At 44.6% G+C, this 20,743-nt stretch overlaps 1 protein-coding gene across 2 annotated transcripts in view; it reads right to left on the bottom strand.

The window, feature by feature from the left end:
• EVA1A (eva-1 homolog A, regulator of programmed cell death) overlaps window positions 1-20,743 on the bottom strand; it is an 816,740-nt gene that overhangs the window by 541,605 nt on the left and 254,392 nt on the right. For both annotated transcript variants that reach the window (XM_029596048.1, XM_029596047.1), the window contains exon 2: window positions 14,936-15,150. In XM_029596048.1, the coding sequence (XP_029451908.1) occupies window positions 14,936-15,150 (215 nt within the window). The remainder of the gene's footprint in view (window positions 1-14,935; window positions 15,151-20,743) is intronic.

The following is a 20,743-nucleotide window of genomic DNA, read 5'->3' as shown; positions in this document are numbered from 1 at the left end:
AAAGCAAAGTGTTTTAAATTTTTTCTGCTTTCAACCGGGAGCCAGTGTAGGTGATGCAAAATTTGCGTAACATGGACAAAACATTTGGCTCCTACCAAATTTCTAGTTGCTGTGCTCTGCAAAAGTTGGAGGTGTTTCAGGTTGTATTGTGCGATGCCATGAAATACAGAGTTACATGTGCTGGCTGGGATCGTCTCCCTGGGACCAAGGAGGAGACAAAGAATCAGCGTGGGCAAACGTTTTAAAAATTACTTCCACAATCTTTTGCAGATTTCTACTTGTTTATACTAATAATGGAAAGGTCAAATTGGCATTATACTAACAGGGAAACAACCTAACATGCCTTCCTTATCGGAATAAACTCTGATTCAATAGCACACTCAAACACATGCAAGCCAAAGTCCAGGTCACAACCCCACTATACAACAATGCACATATTTTAGATTGAAAAATCTCAAAAGTATGTTACCCAAATAGTATCAGATCCAAAATAAAATCCATTGATTTCTCACATATATCTCATACATATTTTCACTGTACCTGATCTTTGTTTTCATTACATTTGCAATGTGTAATGTAATACAGATTACAGCTTGATCACTGGGCAAATGACTACACAGATAATAGTTTGCCCTTTCCATACAGTTACAAAATCATGGGGTAGGAGGCAATATCCCATTGTGGATTGGCAACTTGTAAAAGCACAGGAAACAGAGTAGAACTAAAGCAGATTTGCTTAGTTGATTGTGCGTTGCTTAGCTGTACAGGCATTTTCCAAGAACAGCAGGATGAGGTATAGAACCCAACTTTTTCCTGCTTATGGCCTATTGTTTTCTGTTCCAGGCTGCTCCCCCGTAGGTTTAAGAATAAAATACAAAAAAAGCTTGTTGCCAACAAAAAACTTCTTATTCTGCCTGTTGGCACTGGTTTTGTTGTTATCCCTTTTTTTTTTTGTTAGGGGGCAGCCTGTATTAAGCTAGGGATTACCCATGTGTGAGGATTGCCATCTTGCTTGTCCTTGGAGAAAGCAGGAGTTGCTTACCTGTAACAGGTATTTTCCAAAGGCAGCAGGATGTCAGTCATCACAAAATCCATCCATCTCCCCGTGGAGTTGGTTTCTTCAAAATTTTATTTCATTCTTTGCTAAATATGAAATTGAAGGGTACAAGGGCATGCCATAGGCATGCCCAGTGAGGCTCAGTCAACGTTTTGGAAACTCTGACATCATTTTTCCAAGCCAGGCTCTGTCGGATGATGTCACCCATATATGAGGACTGCCATCCTGCTTTGCCTCGGAGAAATGATCAGTTTTCCAAATAGAAAAAGGTGAATTATATTGGAGTGCCCCAGAGACCTGTGCTGTTTAAAATATTCATAAATGATTTTGAAAAGGGAGCAACAAGTGAGGCGAACAAATGTGCAGATGACACAAAATCATTTACAGCTGTTTAAACAGCAGCAGATTGTGAGGAATTACAGAAGGACTTTAAATGACTAGGAGCCTGGGAAAATATTATAATGCCTTTGTGTCAATCTATGGTGTGTTTGTATCTTGAGTATTGTGTGCCCTTCTGGTCACCCCATCTGAAAAAAAGAGAACTAGAGAAGGTGCAGATAAGGGCAACCAAAATGATGAAGGAGGTAGAAAGGATAAACAGGTTAGGACTATTCAACTTGAAAAAAGAGATGACAGACGGGTTATGATAGAGATTGATAAAATCATTTGTGGGGTGGAACGGGTAAATAAGGGATGGTTATTTATCCTTCTAAATAATATTAAAACAAGGAGACACTCCATGAAACTAAAGCCAGCAGGTTTAGAACAAATTGTAGAAAGCAATTTTTCATTCAGCGCACAATCAAGTTCTGGAATCTAGTTTCAGGGAGAACATGGTCACGGCAACTAGCATAGGAGAGTTTATTGGACAGGTTCCTGAAGGAAAACTCCATAAACAGTTATTAGCCACATAGATTTATGAAAGCGATAACTTATCCTGGGGGAAAGTAACAAGAAGGAGATCTACTTTTTGGGACCTACTGGGTACTTGCACCTGAACTGGTCACTGGCAGAGACAAGATGCTGGGCTCGTTGGACCTTGGTCTGACCCAGCATGGCATATGGTATGTTCTTAAAAACAAACCGGAAACCGATCCAAAATTGCAGTAGCGACCAAAACAAGAGGATCAGTGAACACCAGAAGTTCTTTATTTCGCGAAAGCAGGAGTTGCGATATTAAGTCGGAGATCCCGAAAGTTACAAAAAGTTAAAAAAAAAAAAATTTGAAGTCAGCCCACGGCTTGAAAACCGGATGCTCAATTTTGCCGGCATCTGGTTTCCAAACCCATGGCTGTCAGCGGGCTCGAGAACCGACACTGGCAAAATTGAGCGTCAGCTGTCAAACCCGCTGACAGCCACTGCTCCTGTCCAAAAAGAGGCGCTAGGGACGCGCTAGTGTCACTAGCGCCTCTTTTTACCGCCGGGCCTAATTCGAATACTGAATCGCAGGCACAGGAGAGTGGCCTGTGCGCGCGCCGGGAGAGCGGGCATTTGTCCGCTCTCCCGCGGACTTTACTGTATCAGCCTGAATGATAATTTTCATACTTTACCCCTAGGGGAAGCATGCAAAAGAATAAAGCTCCCACAATTAACTATGACTATGAATTATATCAAACATCCTCCATCCCACTAAAAAGTACATAAAAGGTTGCCCCATCCTCTCCCTCCCTCCCTCCCCCCTCCACCCCAAGCTTATGCTTCCAGCATGTCTCCCCTAGCAATGCCAGGATGAAGTCCTTACAATTTCACGGGTGGGATGATTAGGACTGGGGTGGAGAGACAGAGGGTGGAGGAGGAAGGAAGAGGATGGGGGCCATCCTCTTCCTTGGAACCAGGAGAGGGGGGGGAGGCAGAGCCAACAGCTAAAACTTTCCAGGGGTTTTTAATACCTGGAAGGGTTTGGGGGAAGGAGAGTTTCAGATCAGCAGGCCCCTTGGTTGCCACATTGAGTGGCGAGGCATGGATTTGAGCTGCCAGGCCCATATACCAACTGTTTTTTTCATTACGGATCATTACTGCGTAACCGTGATATTGGAAAGATAGCCAGTTAGGTGTAAAGTAATTCAGATAAAAGTAGTCAGAGAAATGTAATCGTGGATATTCAATGGGACATATATCTGCTGAATATCCTGGATAGCTTATCCAGCCAAATTTAGCTGGTAAAGTTATCTGTTCTACAGTTTTTGAATATTGGCTTCAATGTGTTTACTGTATATATACTCTCCTATACCATCAGATTTCTTTCATTCCCTTCTCCTTTCTCCATCTCTACATACACTCACACACATATACATTTAGGGGTAGATTTTAAAAGAAGCGCATGGGCGTACATGTGTGTGCAGTACCTGGCCACGCACACATGGACGCCCGATTTTATGCGCGCATGTTATAAAATTGGGGGTTGGCGCCCACAAGGGGGGGGGTGCACAATTGTGCACACTGCACACGCCGACACCGCAAGGGGGTGCACGCCGACGCCCGCAGCCTTCACCCGTTCCCTTCCCCTTAGCTAGCCTTTCCACACCTTCCCCTAACCTATTCCCCCCCCAGCCCTATCCTAATCCCCCCCCCCCCCCCAACTTTAGTTTTACCTTCTGCGCCTGCCTCCGGGCAGGCACAGGTTGCGCGCGCCAGCAGCCTGCCGGCACGCGATCCCCCAGCACAGCAGTAAATGGCCGTTGTGCCGGGAGCCTCTGGATTTACGCGCGTAGGGCTTTCAAAATCCAGCCCTTACAGAACAATGTATTTACAAAACCAAGTAGTTCTCTCAACCTGTAAACACTGCTCTTGCAAGTGAACATTCAGTCGGGAAAATGCAACCCAGGGCTTCATTAATGCATGCTTTGTTTTCAATGTGTATAAACTAGGGTCAACGTTTTCATAAATCAGGGGCATAGATTTTAGTAAAATCAGTTCTCCTTCTCATCACCTAACTCTCTAATTTTGACACATGTAGAGTATACTATAACCCAATACAACGTTGGACTGATTAAGTGTCTGGGATTGATCTGCTTATGGGTGCAGCATCTTCCACCACTATTTCATTTCAACCAAAAGCTCAGGAATTCCTGGTTTTTGAACAGGAATACATGCTCTTTGTAAGATGGCCCATCACTGGCGTCAGCCAACCGCAATATACAGTGACAGCAAAGGTGTCATGTATCTCACTTAAAAAACCAAAGAAACTACTAGATCTATGTTAACTTGCTATTGTACTAATTACTGCTAACTTTGCACAGAGGTAAAAAAGCATAAGATACATGGGTAGAAAAATCCTAAGTACTCTTTTACAGCAAATCGATTTGGATTATATTAAGATAAGCATGATTCCTTTTGGATTTCCAAGTCTCTTTTTTTTCTACCATTTTTATCCTACTTTCCCAAGGCTTAAAAGAAAATGCCTTCAGGACATAAGAGGAGGTGCCCCATTCACCACAGCACCCCTAGACTTATGAGATCACCATGTGTGGGTGGGTGTATGTGTGTGTATCCATGTGTCCCCCACCCACTATCTTCTGTATCTGGCATTGTATGCACACCAAATTTTCAGGACAATTCAGGGGGTCCATGAGGATCCTGACAGCACACATGCTAAAAAAAAAACCTGATAACTCCTGGTGCAGTAAACTGATAGTATACAGAATTGCATTGGGAGTTCAAAAAGAGCAAAAACAAAAAAATGTGTGCAAAAATATGACTAATTGCAAATAGAATATGACTTAGGCCTATAAAATATAGTTTATATGCACAAACCATCCTGCTTTCTGTGTATAAATCATGTTTTGTGCACACAACTTTCAAAAACCCAACTTTTATATGCACAAAACATGAGTTAAGGACATACAAGTTGAGCTTCTAACTCATGTTTTGTACACACGGTAAATTTCAAAGGGGGACACAAGTGCACATTGATGTGTGTGCATTGGTGTATACACAGGGAAGCATACATATGTTATAAAATAGCCTGGGCACACCTATGTGTGCACCTAATTTTGCAAGTAGGCGCACCCAACCATGCAAATTGGGTTTCAGCTGCATAAGACAGGGAATTTTATAACCGGCAAGCATCCATGCCAAGACCAGTTTCACCAGTTCATACAAGACCAGTTTCATCAGTTCCCTGCCCCCCTCCATCTTGCTTGCCACTTTGACGGCGGCATGGGAGGGGTGGGGAAAAATAAGAACTGGATACAGACAACAATCAACATGGCCCCTGACTTTTACGGTCTGGGCTACTGACACGTACTCATAAAGAAAATAGCATAGGACAGCTTCTTTGGCAAAGACCCAAAGCAAAGAACGGCAAGCAGTATTGTCTGAATTATAAAGAAGGCTCCTCACCTGGTAAAAATGTTGCTAGCAGTAATTTGTTATGGGTTTGACAGTTGCTTAGTTTGACATAAGGCTTGGGGGTAACTGCACGAAGCAGAAGACTCTACCCTTGAGAGAAACATGGGGGTATCCTGCAAGGAACGGCAAATACTACTATAAGAAGCTTGCTGGGCAGACTGGATAGGCCATTTGGTCCTTTTCTGCCCTCATTACTATGTCCACCAGTTTGCCCAGTGTAGAGCTAGATCCTCCAAACCTCCCTGGTTTAATAGCCAGCACTCTCCCCAGTTACCCCACACCCTTTAAACCCCTAAGGAATGGCTTTTTAAAATTCTGAGTAAGATGTGCTCACAGCAGGAAAAACACGTGCATGTAGGCGGCTTTTAAAATACAGCAGGGGCATATAAACCCTACAGGCCGGATTTTAAATGCCCTGCGCACGTAAATCCAGCCGGATTTACGTGCGCAGGGCGCTGGCGCGCCTATTTTGCATAGGTCGCCGGCGCACGCACAGCCCCGGGACGCGTGTAAGTCCCGGGGCTTCGTAAAAGGGGCGGGGAGGGGGCGTGTCCAGGGCCAGGGGGTGGTTCGGGGCGAGACCGGGGGCGTGGCGCCGGCCCGGGGGCGTGGTCGAGGGGTGTGGTCGAGGCCTCCGGACCAGTCCCCGGGTCGGGTGATGGCGCGCCAGCAGCCCGCTGGCGTGTGCAGATTTACATCTGCTTTCAGCAGGCGTAAATCTGCCAACAAAAGGTAGGGGGGGTTTAGATAGGGCCGGGGGGGGTGGGTTAGGTAGGGGAAGGGAGGGGAAGGTGCGGGGGGGGGTGGAAAGAAAGTTCCCTCCGAGGCTACGCGCGTATCTTATAAAATCCAGCATACTTTTGTTTGCGCCTGGTGCGTGAACAAAAGTAAGCGCTCGTGCAAAATTATAAAATCTACCCCTACATGCGCAAGCGTCTCCCAATTTTATCATGTACCAGGCTTTCAAACTTCACCTCATAGCTTTTAGGAACACAAATAACCCCGAGTTTCCGCAAGGGGAACTGGAGAGGAGAGGTTTGAAGAAAGAAGGATCAAGCAGTGGACCCCAGGTATTATGAATGTGGAGATCACTGGGGAACAGGAGAACAGAGCCATTGCCTGGCAATTTGGCACTTATGGCCAAGTGAAAAACTGCGCCCTCACCCATTGCACAATAGATGATACCACGAGTTGGAAGACTCTGTTCCAATGTTTGTACAGCAATATACATGGCCAGTGCAAGGATATTAGGTGCCCTAGGAAAACTTTACAGCCTTGCACCCTCCATCCCATCACATCCTCCTCACACACAATTACAAATTATGCATTTATAATAGATTTTACATGAAAAAGAGCATTCAAAGCACAGTCTTCTGAGGTAAAAATATCACTTACAATATGTAGATTATATTTACATGCGCTGCTGTGGTGCCAACCAGAAAACCCTGCAAAAAAGCTAGAAACACTTGGAACCTATATGGTATTAGGCCTACTGTAATGCATCTTAGGTATGAGTATGACCCTCAGAGAACCACGAGAAAAAATAATTTCTATATAAAAACAGCACTAACTGCCAGACTCAAACAGCAACAACCCTACCTATGAAAGTTAATACTACAAATATTACACCAGGACTAAAATAGTAATACACCCCTTATTAGGAAAACAGAACAAGCCAAGCTGCTATAGATCCCTACATTGAAACTACACACTAAGGGGCGGATTTTAAAAGCCCTGCTCGCGTAAATCCGCCCGGATTTACGCGAGCATAGGCCTACCAGCGTGCGCAGAGCCCCAGGACTCGCGTAAGTCCCGGGGTTTTTCGAGGGGGGCGTGTCGGGGGCGTGTCGGATCGGCACGGCATTTTGGGGGCGGGACGCGGCATTTCGAGGGCGGGTCCGGGGGCGTGGTTTCGGCCCAGGGCGGTCCGGGGGCGTGGCCGCGCCCTCTGGAACTGCCCCCAGGTCGCGTCGCGGCGCGCTAGCGGCCCGCTGGCGCGCGGGGATTTACTTCTCCCTCCGGGAGGCGTAAATCCCCCGACAAAGGTAGGGGGGGGTCTAGATAGGGCCGGGGGGGTGGGTTAGATAGAGGAAGGGAGGGGAAGGTGAGGGGAGGGCGAAAGCGAGTTCCCTCCAAGGCCGCTCCGATTTCAGAGCGGCCTTGGAGGGAACGGCGGCAGGCTGCGCAGCTTGGCGCGCGCCGGCTACACGAAATCGGCAGCCTTGCGCGCGCTGATCCAGGATTTTAGCGGCTACGCACGTATCTACTAAAATCCAGCGTACTTTTGTTTGCGCCTGATGCGCCAACAAAAGTACGCGAAGGCGCGCTGTTTTAAAATCTACCCCTAATGGAATAGCTCACTTCAGTCACTCATACAAAGCACAAATAGACCCTCAAATACATAATAAAGAGACCATACAGTATAAATAGAAATGTACAGACAAAAACTGAACTGGAAACCGCAACAAGCCACATTCTGCATTCACTGCTATAATGTAAAAAAACAGAAACATTACCATTCCTCATAAAACAAAAATAGTAAACCATACCAATAAAAAGAATAATTCAAAACAATAAATAGAATAACTTTCAATAACTAAAAACTCATATAAAAATCTTCCAAACATCAATAATGCTCTCTCACACTCCCTCTTCCACACACAAGCAAACATGCTCTCTCTCTCACCGTCCCACACACATGCACAAATGTTCTCTCTCATTCTCCCACACAAGAGCACATTTGCTCTCACTCTCCCACATACATGCTCTCTCTCACTTTCCCAGACACATGCACACATGCTTTCTCACTCTCCCACATACATGCACTCTCTCTCTCCTACACGCATTCTCTCACTCTCCCACACACGATCTCTCTCACTCTCACTTTCCCACACACATGCACACATGCTTTCTTTCACTTCCTCCTTGACCTAGCAGGCAGCAGCAGTCTCCGTCTTCAGTCCCTGTGGCCAAGGGAATGACTTCCGGCCAGGGGCTGAGCCAGCTCTAGCATTGCACTACTTCCAGCAAGGCAGGATGCCCTCCTCCTTCTCCTTCGAAGTAGCGCAGCCCCACCAGAATCAGCAGCGTTGCCAATGGGACCACACCAACCAAGCTGTCGATTTTGACGAGGCCGTGCTGACTATGCTGTCGATTTTGATGAAACTGCACTGCTTTTTCTCTTGTTGAGGACTCACCGGCCACACGGCTCTTGTCGGATATGGAAGCGCTATGGCACCTTTTGGTAGTGGTGCCTATGACCATGGCCATAGGCACACCATGGCTCCGCAGGAGAACACATTCCAGTGCACCCCAGGCCACCCAACATTCCATCCAAGGGAAGAAAGGGACTCTCTGGATATAAAGGGACCACAGACACGGCTCATTTTGGATTGGTTTATTGCTGTGTTATGGATGTGGCAAGAAGAAAATGTACCTGGTGCCAGCCAATTCATTTTTGTTGAAGAGTAAACTTTGATTTTTGGAACACTGCATATGTCTCCAGCCTATTTATTGACACTTAGATATAACAGAGACACAGAGTTGAGCTCACACCCCCAAAAGAGAATTACACCATGCTTTGGGCCCTGGAAGGCTATCTTCCTCCCCTTTCAGACAATTCATACCAGGGTTCAGTGGGAGTGTGTTTGGGCTAAGGAGCGTGCCTCTGACTTCATCAGTAATACCTCAAAAGAAGGGCTACACATGTATAACAAACATTTATAAAGATCTTGGTTTTATATGTAGGAACCCATATGGCTATCTGGCACAGCATATCAGTTGTTCCAGATTGTGAATACTGTTTTGAAATTTTCTTATAATGGAAATGAACCCAAGTACTAGAAAAATGTTCCACTAACTAGAACAACAACTAACCACCAAGATAAAGAATGATGTAGAGACCTTCATATAGGCATAGCAAGCTGAGGTGTTAAAGCATTGTCACTATACTTCTAAAGTCTCTGCCATCGCTTTTGTGCTGTGCTTTGTTTCTAATCATCGGTCTCGTTCAAATTTTGATAGTTGTTTTGTTTTGTTTTTTTAAATTGCAAGTTAAAAGTCAGGCTGTATTGACTATTCCATAACTGGATGGAAACATCATATGGGGCTGCTGCAATATTCTTTTATGGCACGTATAACCCGATGCGATGTGCGCTTTGATTACATCATCAGGGGCAAGGTGTACTTCCCCTGTGGAGAGGGGTTACGCCAGAACTGACATTCGTAGTAGAAGCAGAACCGCACGCATTTGGGAAGCACACCTTGCCCCTGATGATGTAATCAAAGCGCACATCGTGTCAGACTATAAGGGCCATGAAAGAATATTGTGGCAGCTCATGTGAACCCCATATGAGATAAGTTTTCCATCCATATATGCAATGCTCAATACAACCTGACTTAATTTGCAATTAAAAAAATAAAAATAAAAAAATATATAAAAAATGTGAACAAGACCAATGATTAGTAAAAAGCCACACAGCACAAAAGCAGTGGCAGTGACCTTTTGAGTAAAGTGACAATGCTTTAACGCCTCAGCTTGCTCTGCCTATATGAAGGTCTCTACACCATTCTTTATCTTGGTGGTTAGTTGCTATTCTAGTTCTTGAAATTTTCTTGTCCATGTATTAATAATTCTAACGGATTTTAATCTTGTTGTTTTTGATTTTGGAATCCTTACATTTTTTTTCCTCTTTGTATTCTGCTAGCAAGATGCAAACAGAAAAAAAAGCAAAAGGACATCTGAAAAAATACAGATCTGACCCGCTCTTGATCTTTGCCATTCTCTCCAATTGCATTCCTTCTTTTTAGGCAAAATTACACTACAGTGCATGCACTGCAGGTGATCATGTGAAAATCTTTCACGGCAGGCAAAAACTGAAGATTAGTGACCCAGGTAGAGAGCCTGAAGGCCCAACAGAATGTGCCTCCAGCTTGCATATGAAATTCTTTGCTCCACTGAAAGCACAGCGTTTTATCAACTTACATTGTGTAAGAATAATAAACTGTAGCTCCAGGTCTCTGGCATGCTTGAGATTTCAGACTGTTCCAAAGATGCATTACCCAGGTGGTGTAAGTTTTGCTTAGAATGAAAACATCTGCTGATAGCTAGAAACCCCAGCACTTGACCTCAAGAATAAGGCCTAAGGCATGCAGATTAAGTGGTAAAGTTTAGGCATAATATAAAACAAGCAGCTCCCAGTTTTCCTTGCTGAATATACTATTCACCAATTTGAAATGTCTCCCTTAGAGGTAGATTTTTGACTTACAAAAATGGGTGACTCAGCATGCGTTGTGAACAGTAATATGACCATCATCAAGGCTTCAATTCTTGCTCTGACAATGGTGTTACTGCTTGCCAGTGTCAAATTTAAGTTAACTCAAGTGTTTCTCTTTGCTGCAGTGTATTCTATATATGTACTGTTCTTTTCTGTTTTACATAAAAAAGAAATATCTGGTGATTTATGACCATATCCCCTCAATGTATAGATATTTCATTGTATGACAACAGACATCTAGACAGCACTCAAATTATCTGATTTAAAGGGTGAGCCCTTAGGTTAATTCTAGTTTTTCTGCTGTATTTGTAAACCTGTTTCTATGAATAATTCATTGCTTCGATCATACATACTGCATTCAGCTTTCCTCACTGGAAAAGTACCGTAAATTAGCAAGCAGGCTTTGAAAACTGACATTTGGGGAAAAAAAAGAGAAGATGCAGCCTTGCAGAAGAAAAGGTCTGTCAGTCTTTAATCGCAAATTCTTCCCAGCCTACAAATAGATTAATGTATCTCTCTCATTCTAAATACTTTCATCCTTTACTATTGAAAATTGTCCCTTCAGACGCAATGCATTGTCCACCCTTCCCATAAATCTGGAAAGGGGGCATCCTGCGATTTGAAAGCCACGCCTGGGCCTACTCACCTCAGGAATCCAGCTGCCAGCTCCGGTTCACCTTCGTTCGCGGTGGTGGGCAGCCGCCACCGTCCCCAAGCGCCTGCAGCTGCCTTTGCCACTTCTGACTCCTGCGCGGTTCCTCCCTGTGCCCGGAGGGTCTCCCTGCGCGGGACACAGAGTGACGCCACCATCCTGCTACCTCTGGGACCTGGTTTAGGCGTGCGTCTCGCGCACTCTTAAAGGGGCCGTGGCGGGAAAGTAGCCCACGGCCCTGGATGATGACATCACTGGGCCTCTGTATAAAAGACAGGGCCCAGCCACTCCTTCCCTGCCTTGGCAACAGGTCTCCATGATTGCTCGTGTGCTTGCTGCTTGCTGCTCGTTCCTGACTCCTGTTCTTGTTGTTGTTCCTGGTTCTTGTTCCTACTTGTTCCTTTGCCTCCTCCTTCTATGCTTGAACTGATTCTCCGGTATTGACCCCTACTTCGCTTGGACTGATTCTCTGGTATTGACTCCTGCTTCGCTTGGACTACACTTGGACCGATTCTCTGGTATTGACCCCTGCTCGTCTGACCTACGCTTGATCTGATCTCCTGGCTTTGACCGCGACCCTGCTTCCTGGTACCTTGCCTCCCTGCCACCTGTCCTGACTCCAGATTACCTTGGACTCTCCTTCAGTATCCTACAGACCTGGCCTCTCAGGCTTCGGCCTATCTTTATCTGGACACCCCTGCTTTACTCTGTTCCTGTTTGGGGTCTGCATCTCTGGAACCCGGCCTCGCCCGGACCGTCCTTGGCCTTCAGATACCTCTGCTGGTTCCTGGGGTACCCTTGTCTATCATCTGGGAGTCATCACACGGAGGCCCGCCTAAGTCCAGCTTGCTCCGGCACCCAAGGGCTCAACCTGTGGGGAACTTGGGCTGGTATTGATGAAGCTCCAGTCGGCCTCCATCTCCTAGCCTGCTCCACCTCCTGATGGTGGGGATCCATAGGGCTTGCCCTGCGGGTAACGTCAACCCCACCTTGGGCCAAGGGCCCACCATCAGCGCAACACAATTAGGGGGTGCGCGAAGAAGTCAGGCTCGCATGCTCCGACCGTATTTTAAAAAGCACCCAAATACGTGTGTAACTTCCGCTGCACGCAATCTGAAATGTTTCCAGAAAGGGGAGGGGTCTGGGCAAGGCATGGGCACTTTCGGGGCCTGGCCAAGAGATGTGTGCGTAAATGTTTACACGCCCCAGTGCGTGCCGATGCCCCTGCTGCGTAAGTTTACTTCTGCTATTGATGATGTGTAAGTTATAAAATAAAAGGATCGAGACATTTCTGAAGGGTTTAAAGGGTCTGGGGTAACTGGGGGGAGTGCAGGCTATGAAATCAGGGCGGGTTTGGAGGACCTAGCAGTTAACTGGGTGAACTGGTGGGTGAACTGTTAAACTGGCAATGGCGTGGGCACGCACCCCTTTAAAAATCCCCCTGACTTGTGCGTGCTCAGTCAAAATTTGGCACACGTGCACCTGGTCAGGCTATTTTATAACATGTGCCCATATATGCGCACAACTTATAAAATGGCCGCGTCCCTGGGCGTGGGCTGACGCACACATGCCAATGTGCACCTGCATGGTGGTTTGAAAGTTACCATCTTAATACCTACACATAACTCATAGTGAACTGGGGGGGGGGGTGCACGGCGGGTTTCCTAGCAGATGGCTTCCTTGTTTCCATTAAGAAAACCAAACCATACAAAAAAGGATGTCCCTTTAAAGTCTTGATGCTGGGTGTCAAATTTTCTGTGAAAAAAATGTCGTTGTTCCTTTTAACAATTTAGCTCTCAAAAAATGAGGTCTAGGAATCCCTTGACATACAGAAGTAATAATCCCTACAGTTTTTCCCCTATGTTCAAATTTCGTGTATCGAAACATTTTTCCTATTTCCTTCCATTATAAACCTAAAGATGTCTACCTATGTACAAAAAAAAAAAAAGAGACAAGAAACAACCAAAAACTAGATTTTTAATTTTTTGAGAGATGGAGGGTCTTATGGATCCTGATGATCCTTCTACAGCTCCCTGTAACAGCTCAGCATAGTGCTTATACCTTTGAAACTGTATAGCTATGTTCATAAATGGAATCATATTCTGGGAAGATTTGCAAATCTGCCTCAAAGTGTATCAGGATTTCCCATAGTTGCTTTGTATTCAGCTGCCAAATTCTTGACCACTCTTTCAGCTTTTTTAGATCATGCCTTTTATTCCTTTTTTAATCCTTCTGGTATGTTAACTCTGTTGCAAATCTTATACCATCATTTGAAAAAGACATACCTTTCTTTCCTACTAGCCTCTCTGTAATATTTCTTATGAGAATATTAACTAAAACTGGCCCCAGGATTCAGCTGGGTTTCTCTCCTTACCTTGGAGAAAATGCCATTTACTATTACCCTCTGTTTCCTTTATTTTCAGTTTCTATTTTATTTTCCCTCGGAATTTTAAGAACAAAAACAAGTCACTTTTCCACTGATTTTTTATTGCTATAGTATTGAAAATCCCATGAAAAATAAAATAAAACCAAAAACAAAGTTCCCTACTTATCACTCTATCAATCTTCAGGAATATCAGCACTAGTGCTAATTAGATAGATATTGCCAACTCCTTGTCACATAACTTAGGGGGTCATTTACCATGCAGATCGCACGCAATACCAGGATGGGGGCGGAGTCGGGGCGGTGTCAGCCCAGAAGAGGAGGAGTCGGGGGCGGCACCGGGGCTGACACCACGAAGACTTCACCGACAGTGAAAGGTACGCTTGTTTATCGCTGTCAGTTTCACGCCAAACAACTACACCTTTTATGGTGTAGTTATTTGGTGCGACGCCGGCAGCGATTGCACCGTGGCGGTGCGATTGCTGCCGGCTATCGCAGGACCGCCCCCTGTTACCGCGGGATTCACTATGCCTTGCGGCATTAGTAAATCCAGCCCTTAGTGCACCTAATTACTAACCAGTTGTCAAACACTTGTCATTTCTTCTCATATCTTGATGTCATTTTACCTGCAAGTGCTTGAGCTACAGAGTTTCATGGATCAGGCATTCCCTGTCCACATTGTTCTGGAGGCTTTATCCACTACAAGCATTAACTGAGTGAACATACAAAATTTATCTCATGTTTTGCTTCTGCATCTCACTAACTTTTGTGACATGAGCTATATCAGCATCATCTATAAATTAGAGTCTCATCAAATCTGAATACTCAGAGGCTCACCCAAATGAATTTTAAAAATGTTCACTGCAGTGTCTACAACTCTACAGCAATTAGTTGGTAACATATTTCATACCTTTACAGCTCTCAGCATAATGATTTCTAATTAGGCTACAACCATTTTCCTTTTAATTTTAATTAGCAACTCATTACTCTTTTAAAGGCAAAATTATCCCCTTGCAGCTTCTAATAAGGGCCTCTGTGGTAAGAGAATTGAAGAAAGTAATGGGATAAGCAGAAGTATGCCCAGTTGCAAAGAAGCAAAGGGAATGTCAGACGTCAACTGGGGTCTATGGCATTGCAGTGCTATTAGCCCTTCTCAATATTAAAATCCAGTTAATGAATTCAAGAATGAACAAAGAAAGATACGGCAGTAACTGTACCTGCACTGATGTATCAGTATGACAAGAAACATCTTCCTTAAGGAACGTGGCATAAGATTGTGGGTATCGGGCAGGACACATCTGATGACTTGGAATGCTTCGGCCATAAAAGGAAGATTGTATGCTGATGGTGGTTCTGTGAGGACATCGGAGAGAGATATATTCTCCATCACAGGCATGATCTGTATAGTTTTTTAACACTTTTGAAATGTACCCTGCCAAAAAAAAAAACCAGAAGATAAACTATGAGATTCCAGAGATTTCACTTTATTTTTGCCTACGAATACTTAATGAAGAGACATTGTCAATGCGATCCAAAGATATAGACAGGTTTATCCTTTCCTTACAGTATTTTTAGATTTTCTTATGGACACATCATAGTGGAACTAAATCTTTCACCAAAAACTACATATGCATATGGAATAATACAACCAGTTGAAACCTTTGAGCAAATATTCAAGAAGGTTGCATGGCTGAGAAGGCTCAGAATAGTGCAGATGCTGAGCTGTATCACATTGCAAGGCTAGAGTTCTGCTCTGAGCTTCACCACCCCTTCCTAGAGCCAGAAAAAAAAATGAAATATGTCACACACTTGTGCTATCTTCTGACTCTGAAGGAAGGAAAAATAATAGAAATGGTGAACTTTAAAGAGATATATGTAGGGATGTTCATTTTCAGTGTTTTTTTTTCCTGGGAATATATCCATGTTTATCACAACAAAAATAAAAATATTTACCTTCCACTGATCTCTCCTATTTTTGTTCTTATTGTAATAAACAGATACACAGATAAATTCCCAAGAAAAATAAAATTAAAACTGAAAATGAAGGTCCCTGGGTACTATATATGTCATATTGTTTTTTTTCAATATCACGCAACTCATTATTATTTCTAGGCTAACACTTATTTAAGGAAGTCAAATACTGCCACACACACTAAACTTAATGGCTTCCAGTGGCATCACCATCATTAATTAGATCATAAAAAAAAATAGCACAACAGGAATCCTCTTTAACACAATACAAATAAATGTGTCATTTTCTAAACAGCAGACTTCATTACAAAGCATTAACAGATGATGTGAGGTGTGCTGCCAAGTAAGAGATCTGTTAGCGTTATTAGTGTTTTATGGGCTTATGATACCCCTTGGTTTTTATAGTGATTTATGTTTGTATTATTTGTGTTTTTATGACTGCTGGTTGTGATCCTTGCTGGATGATTGATTTCTGGAAGCTGCAAAATACAAGTCTTTTAAATAAATAAATCTGAGGCTCATGTGTTTAGTGAATTATTTAATTAACCGTTTTTCCATATTAGTTACAATGGAATCATTTCTGAAGTGGCACTAGGAAGTCCTTGATCTTTAATTAATATATATTTGAACAATTCAATAGACAGATATTAATGCCTGTTGATGACTATTTCCTATGTAAATGTTATGATAACGTGTGTTTTGTGGATCCTTGGGTACTGTGGAGATGGCCACGCCCACAGGGAGGAGCCCCGTGAGGAGCCACAGCACTGGGCTAGACTCGTACACACAAAACACAGGATAGTTCTTTATTAGACAGCTTGAAGATCTCCACCAGAGGTGGCATTAGTGAGGCAGTCTGTGGTTGTAGTCTCAGGGACCTCGGCAGAGGGAGCCCTTCTCTCCTTGATGACGTCAGGAGGTTCCGCAGCAGGTCTCCCAGCAAGAAGATACTGTGGATGAGATAGACTGAGAGTTAGAGTACTCACTAGGTGTTTGCTGTTGATATGCGATTCCACCAGGTATGTTGTAGAAGGTACAGGCACCGAGGCAGGGAGGCAGGGAGAGCAGGCCCTCAAGGAGGGAGTACCTGTTCCCTGTAAGGCACCTGAAATAAAGCAGAGGGCCCCCGAGGAGAGGGTACCCAGGTTAGCAGTTACCCCGAAGGGCAGAGAGAGAGCTTCCTGTGGCAGCACGGAAGTGGCAGAATAGCGTAGACAGGAACGGATTCGAGTCCTTGCTAACTCAACGAGCTAGCAAATCTGTGAAGGTAATATACCCGGATGGCATGACGTCAGCATGAGAGAACGCCCTCGAGGTTCGCGCCAAGGGTGATACAAAGACATGGTTGCGAGTGCGCGTGCGTGCACCCTAGTAGGTACCTGGGAGGAGCAATGGCGGGAGGCTGCACCATAGCCGTTCTGGGGACGCCAGAGAGGTCGGCTTGAAGACGCGGCGGTAGCCATCGTTCCCAGGTAAGCAAGAGGAGCCGTGAATAAGGTGAGGCAAACGGGGCGAAACAGTCTAGGACTGACGAACGCAACAGTAACCAGTCATAATTTGCTGGTTTATACCTATGAATGTAAATATGGTAAACCATTGTGATCTTTACTTGGAAAGACGATATATAAAATGTCTAAATAAATAAATAAATAAATAAATAAATAAATAAATAAACAAACAAAGTGGTCTGAAGTTTGTCTACATCATTGATATTGAGAAGTGTTTGGAAGTTCTGCAGACCAATTACAGTTTCAAGTGTATTAGGAAATATTGAGAGAAATCTCTTTTTTTGTTATTGTTTTTTTGAGGGGATGGGTGAGAAGATTAATTTCTATGCATTCATATATTTTTTTGCTGGGTTTGTGTGAATGTTTTTGATGCTTAAAATTGGGGTTTTATAAGAAGAGATGTATGGGAGGATGGGGGGATTCATGTTTGGTTTCTTTTATATTTTATTCTTTGATGTCTTATTTAAGCCTGGATTTTCTAAGGTCGCAGACCTTAGAGAATCGGCGGTAATGAGGGGTGCAAAGTGGGGGGCGGGCCTGTGAAAGCCGGCAGCGATCGCACCACTGCGGTGTTATTGCTGCCGGCTTTCGCACCCAATAGTGACATCGTAAAAGGTGGTGTTATTGGGCGCACTACTGGCAGTGATAAGGGTTCTTACCTTTTCGCAGCCAGCAATGTTTCCGCCGCGTCCACCCCGGTGCCGCCCTGACTCCTCCTCTTCCGGTGCTGCTGCCACCGCCTCAACTCCGCCCCGATTTAGCTATCGCATGCGAAAAGTCTCTTATCACGTGCGATCCCGTTAGAAAATGACCCCCTTAGTTGGTAATTAGGAACCTTCAGTTTCGGTTTTTATTGTTCTTTATTTTTCCTGGAAATTTATCATGCTTTATTATGATAAGAACAAAAACAGGAGAAAATCAGTTGAAAAAAAATGACTCACTATTTTTCTGGGTAAATATTGCAGATAATTTTGGTGGACAGAAACCAGAATAATAAAACAGCATTATCAGATTCTCCCACCCACCCATTCATTAGCATCCCCATCTCTACCCCCATCCCCTGCCTAACATGCCCCTCTCTCTCTTCCCAATCCACTTATAATCTCTCCCCACCCCCCAACAGACTGCAACAGCATTCATCCTTATCAGTGGTGGCTCTAAGCTTCTCTCTCCTTCCGCAGCATGCTTACTGAGGCTCCCTCGTGCTGCAACAGTGCATGTCTGCTTTTATGAAAGGCTAGGGAGCCTGCCAGAAAGTGCTTCTGGTGAACAGAGCCTGTTGAAATGCATTCACGGCACCAGTCAGCAGGCACTTTGGCTGCTTGGGGGGTGAAGAGGCAGGACATGAAACATGGTATGGGTGGCACTGGAGGGTGAGCACTTTACTGGTGGATGGTAGGATTTGCAATACAGCATGTGCTTTGGTCCACACTGGCTTCCAGCAGTGACTGGAGGTCTTGAAACGCTGCATATGCAGCTCTGGAGCAGCTTTTTAATCAGCCTAGAATTAGGGTAAATATTGATTTCAACAGAATATCAATTTTGGAAAAATCCGGGACTTTATGGGTGAAAATTGGTTTAAACTGAAAACGAAGGACCCTACTAATAATACATTGGATGGTTTTATACTTCTTGAATATGTGTTGATTATATTATGATTTTGTATAGATGTTTATATTATACAATTTTGTTTAATTATATTAAAGATTTGGATATATTTTATTTCAAAAAATTGTTTGTATTTGATTACAGATTTATTGTTTATACTTACCCTGTTTTTGCTCTGTATTTTGGGTTTTTATGGGGTTTTTTCTTAGCCAGTTGTTTTGTACTGAATTGGATCGCTTTATTTATAAATAAACATTTGATATTTGACTTTTGTTAAATTAGTCCCATGGTGGATTACAATCAAGTTTCAATCAAAAATTCTAATCAAATTGAACACTTAGGAGAAAATAAGTACAGATATGATTAAGATATGAGACAGATTGTAAGAAGTTGTTTGAGTTGCAAATAAAACATAAAGCCATTTAATTGCAAGTAATATTCAAAGCCATTTAGAGGGATAACTCACAAATTATTGAATATGACTCTAATTCAACTGTCTGGACTATATAGAAACAATGCATTAATCATAATATAGGTATCTGCACTTAGCCTAACTGTCTGCAACTCGATATGAGCTCTCTTGGTAGAAAAGCATGTCACAAACAAAACGATGATGAGGAGGAGGAGGAGGAAACGATGATGACTGTCTCCTTGACGCTTTTACATAAATAAAGCAGGAGGCTGCCTCTAAATCACTGCAGTGCACTGGCTGCAAAAAACAGACAGACAATATCTCTGTCTGTATCTTTCCTGCAGCCACTGGTACAGTGTCATCTGTAGTGGTAATATTACCCTGAAGATACACATTGTAACCCTCTCACAGAGATTATAAAAAGTGCTTTCTCCTGCTACTAGGTAGTATCCTAATTCACATCTAGGCACAGTGGGCCGGATTTTAAAAGGTTAGCATGGGCACACATTTGTGTGCATAACCAGGCACGCAAAAATGTACACCCGATTTTATAACATGTGCACGCAGCCGCGTGCATGTTATACAATCCAGGGTCGGCGCTCGCAAGGGGGTGCACAATTGTGCAACTTGCGCGTGCCAAGGCACGCAGCCTTCTTCCATTCCCTCCGAGGCCGCTCTGAAATCGGAGAGGCCTCGGAGGGAACTTTCCTTCCACCCCCCCCCCCCCCCCCCCACCTTCCCCTCCATTCCCCTACCTAACCCGCCCCCCAGCCCTACCTAAAACCCCCGCCTTACCTTTATCCTATAGGTTGCGCCTGCCTCCGGGCAGGTGAAGGTTGATCCCGGGCACAGCAGCAAATGGCCGCTGTGCCTGGAGGCTCCGGCCCCTTTTTCAAGCCCCGGGACATACACGCGTCCCGGGGCTTGCGCACATCGCCAGGCCTATGCAAAATAGGCTCGGCGCGCACAGGAGGGTTTTAAAAGGGTTACGTGTGTAACCCTTTTAAAATCCGCCCCAGTGTCAGTGAGTGACTAACAGCACTTTTACCCTGATTATAAAAAGGCCCCGCACATAAATTTCCAGGGTTACGAGCATGGCCAGACCTTGCACACATTGGGCCAGATTTTCGTATCTACGCGCAGGCGTAGATTTGTGCACGCAACCCGGCGTGCACAAATCTCCACCTGATTTTATAACATTCGCGCGCAGCCGCACACATGTTATAAAATCCAGGGTCATCAAGCGCAAGGGGGTGCACACTTGTGCACCTTGCATGCGCCGAGCCCTAGGGTAGCCCCGATGGCTTTCCCCGTTCCCTCTGAGGCTGCTCCGAAATCGGAGCGGACTCGGAGGGAACTTTCCTTCCGCCCCCCCCCCCCACCACCCCCCACCTTCCCCTCCCTTCCCCTATCTAACCCCCCCCCCTAGCCCTACCTAAATCCCTACCCCAGAGCCTCGGTCCTGCTCCCGCCCTGACCACTTCCCGCCCCTTTTTTCAAGCCCTGGGACATATGCGCATCCCGGG

This window comes from Rhinatrema bivittatum, chromosome 3, assembly GCF_901001135.1.
Source record: "Rhinatrema bivittatum chromosome 3, aRhiBiv1.1, whole genome shotgun sequence".
Lineage (NCBI taxonomy): Eukaryota > Metazoa > Chordata > Amphibia > Gymnophiona > Rhinatrematidae > Rhinatrema > Rhinatrema bivittatum.
The sequence above is the reverse complement of the archived record's forward strand: the minus strand, read 5'-3'. Positions and strand labels throughout refer to the sequence as shown.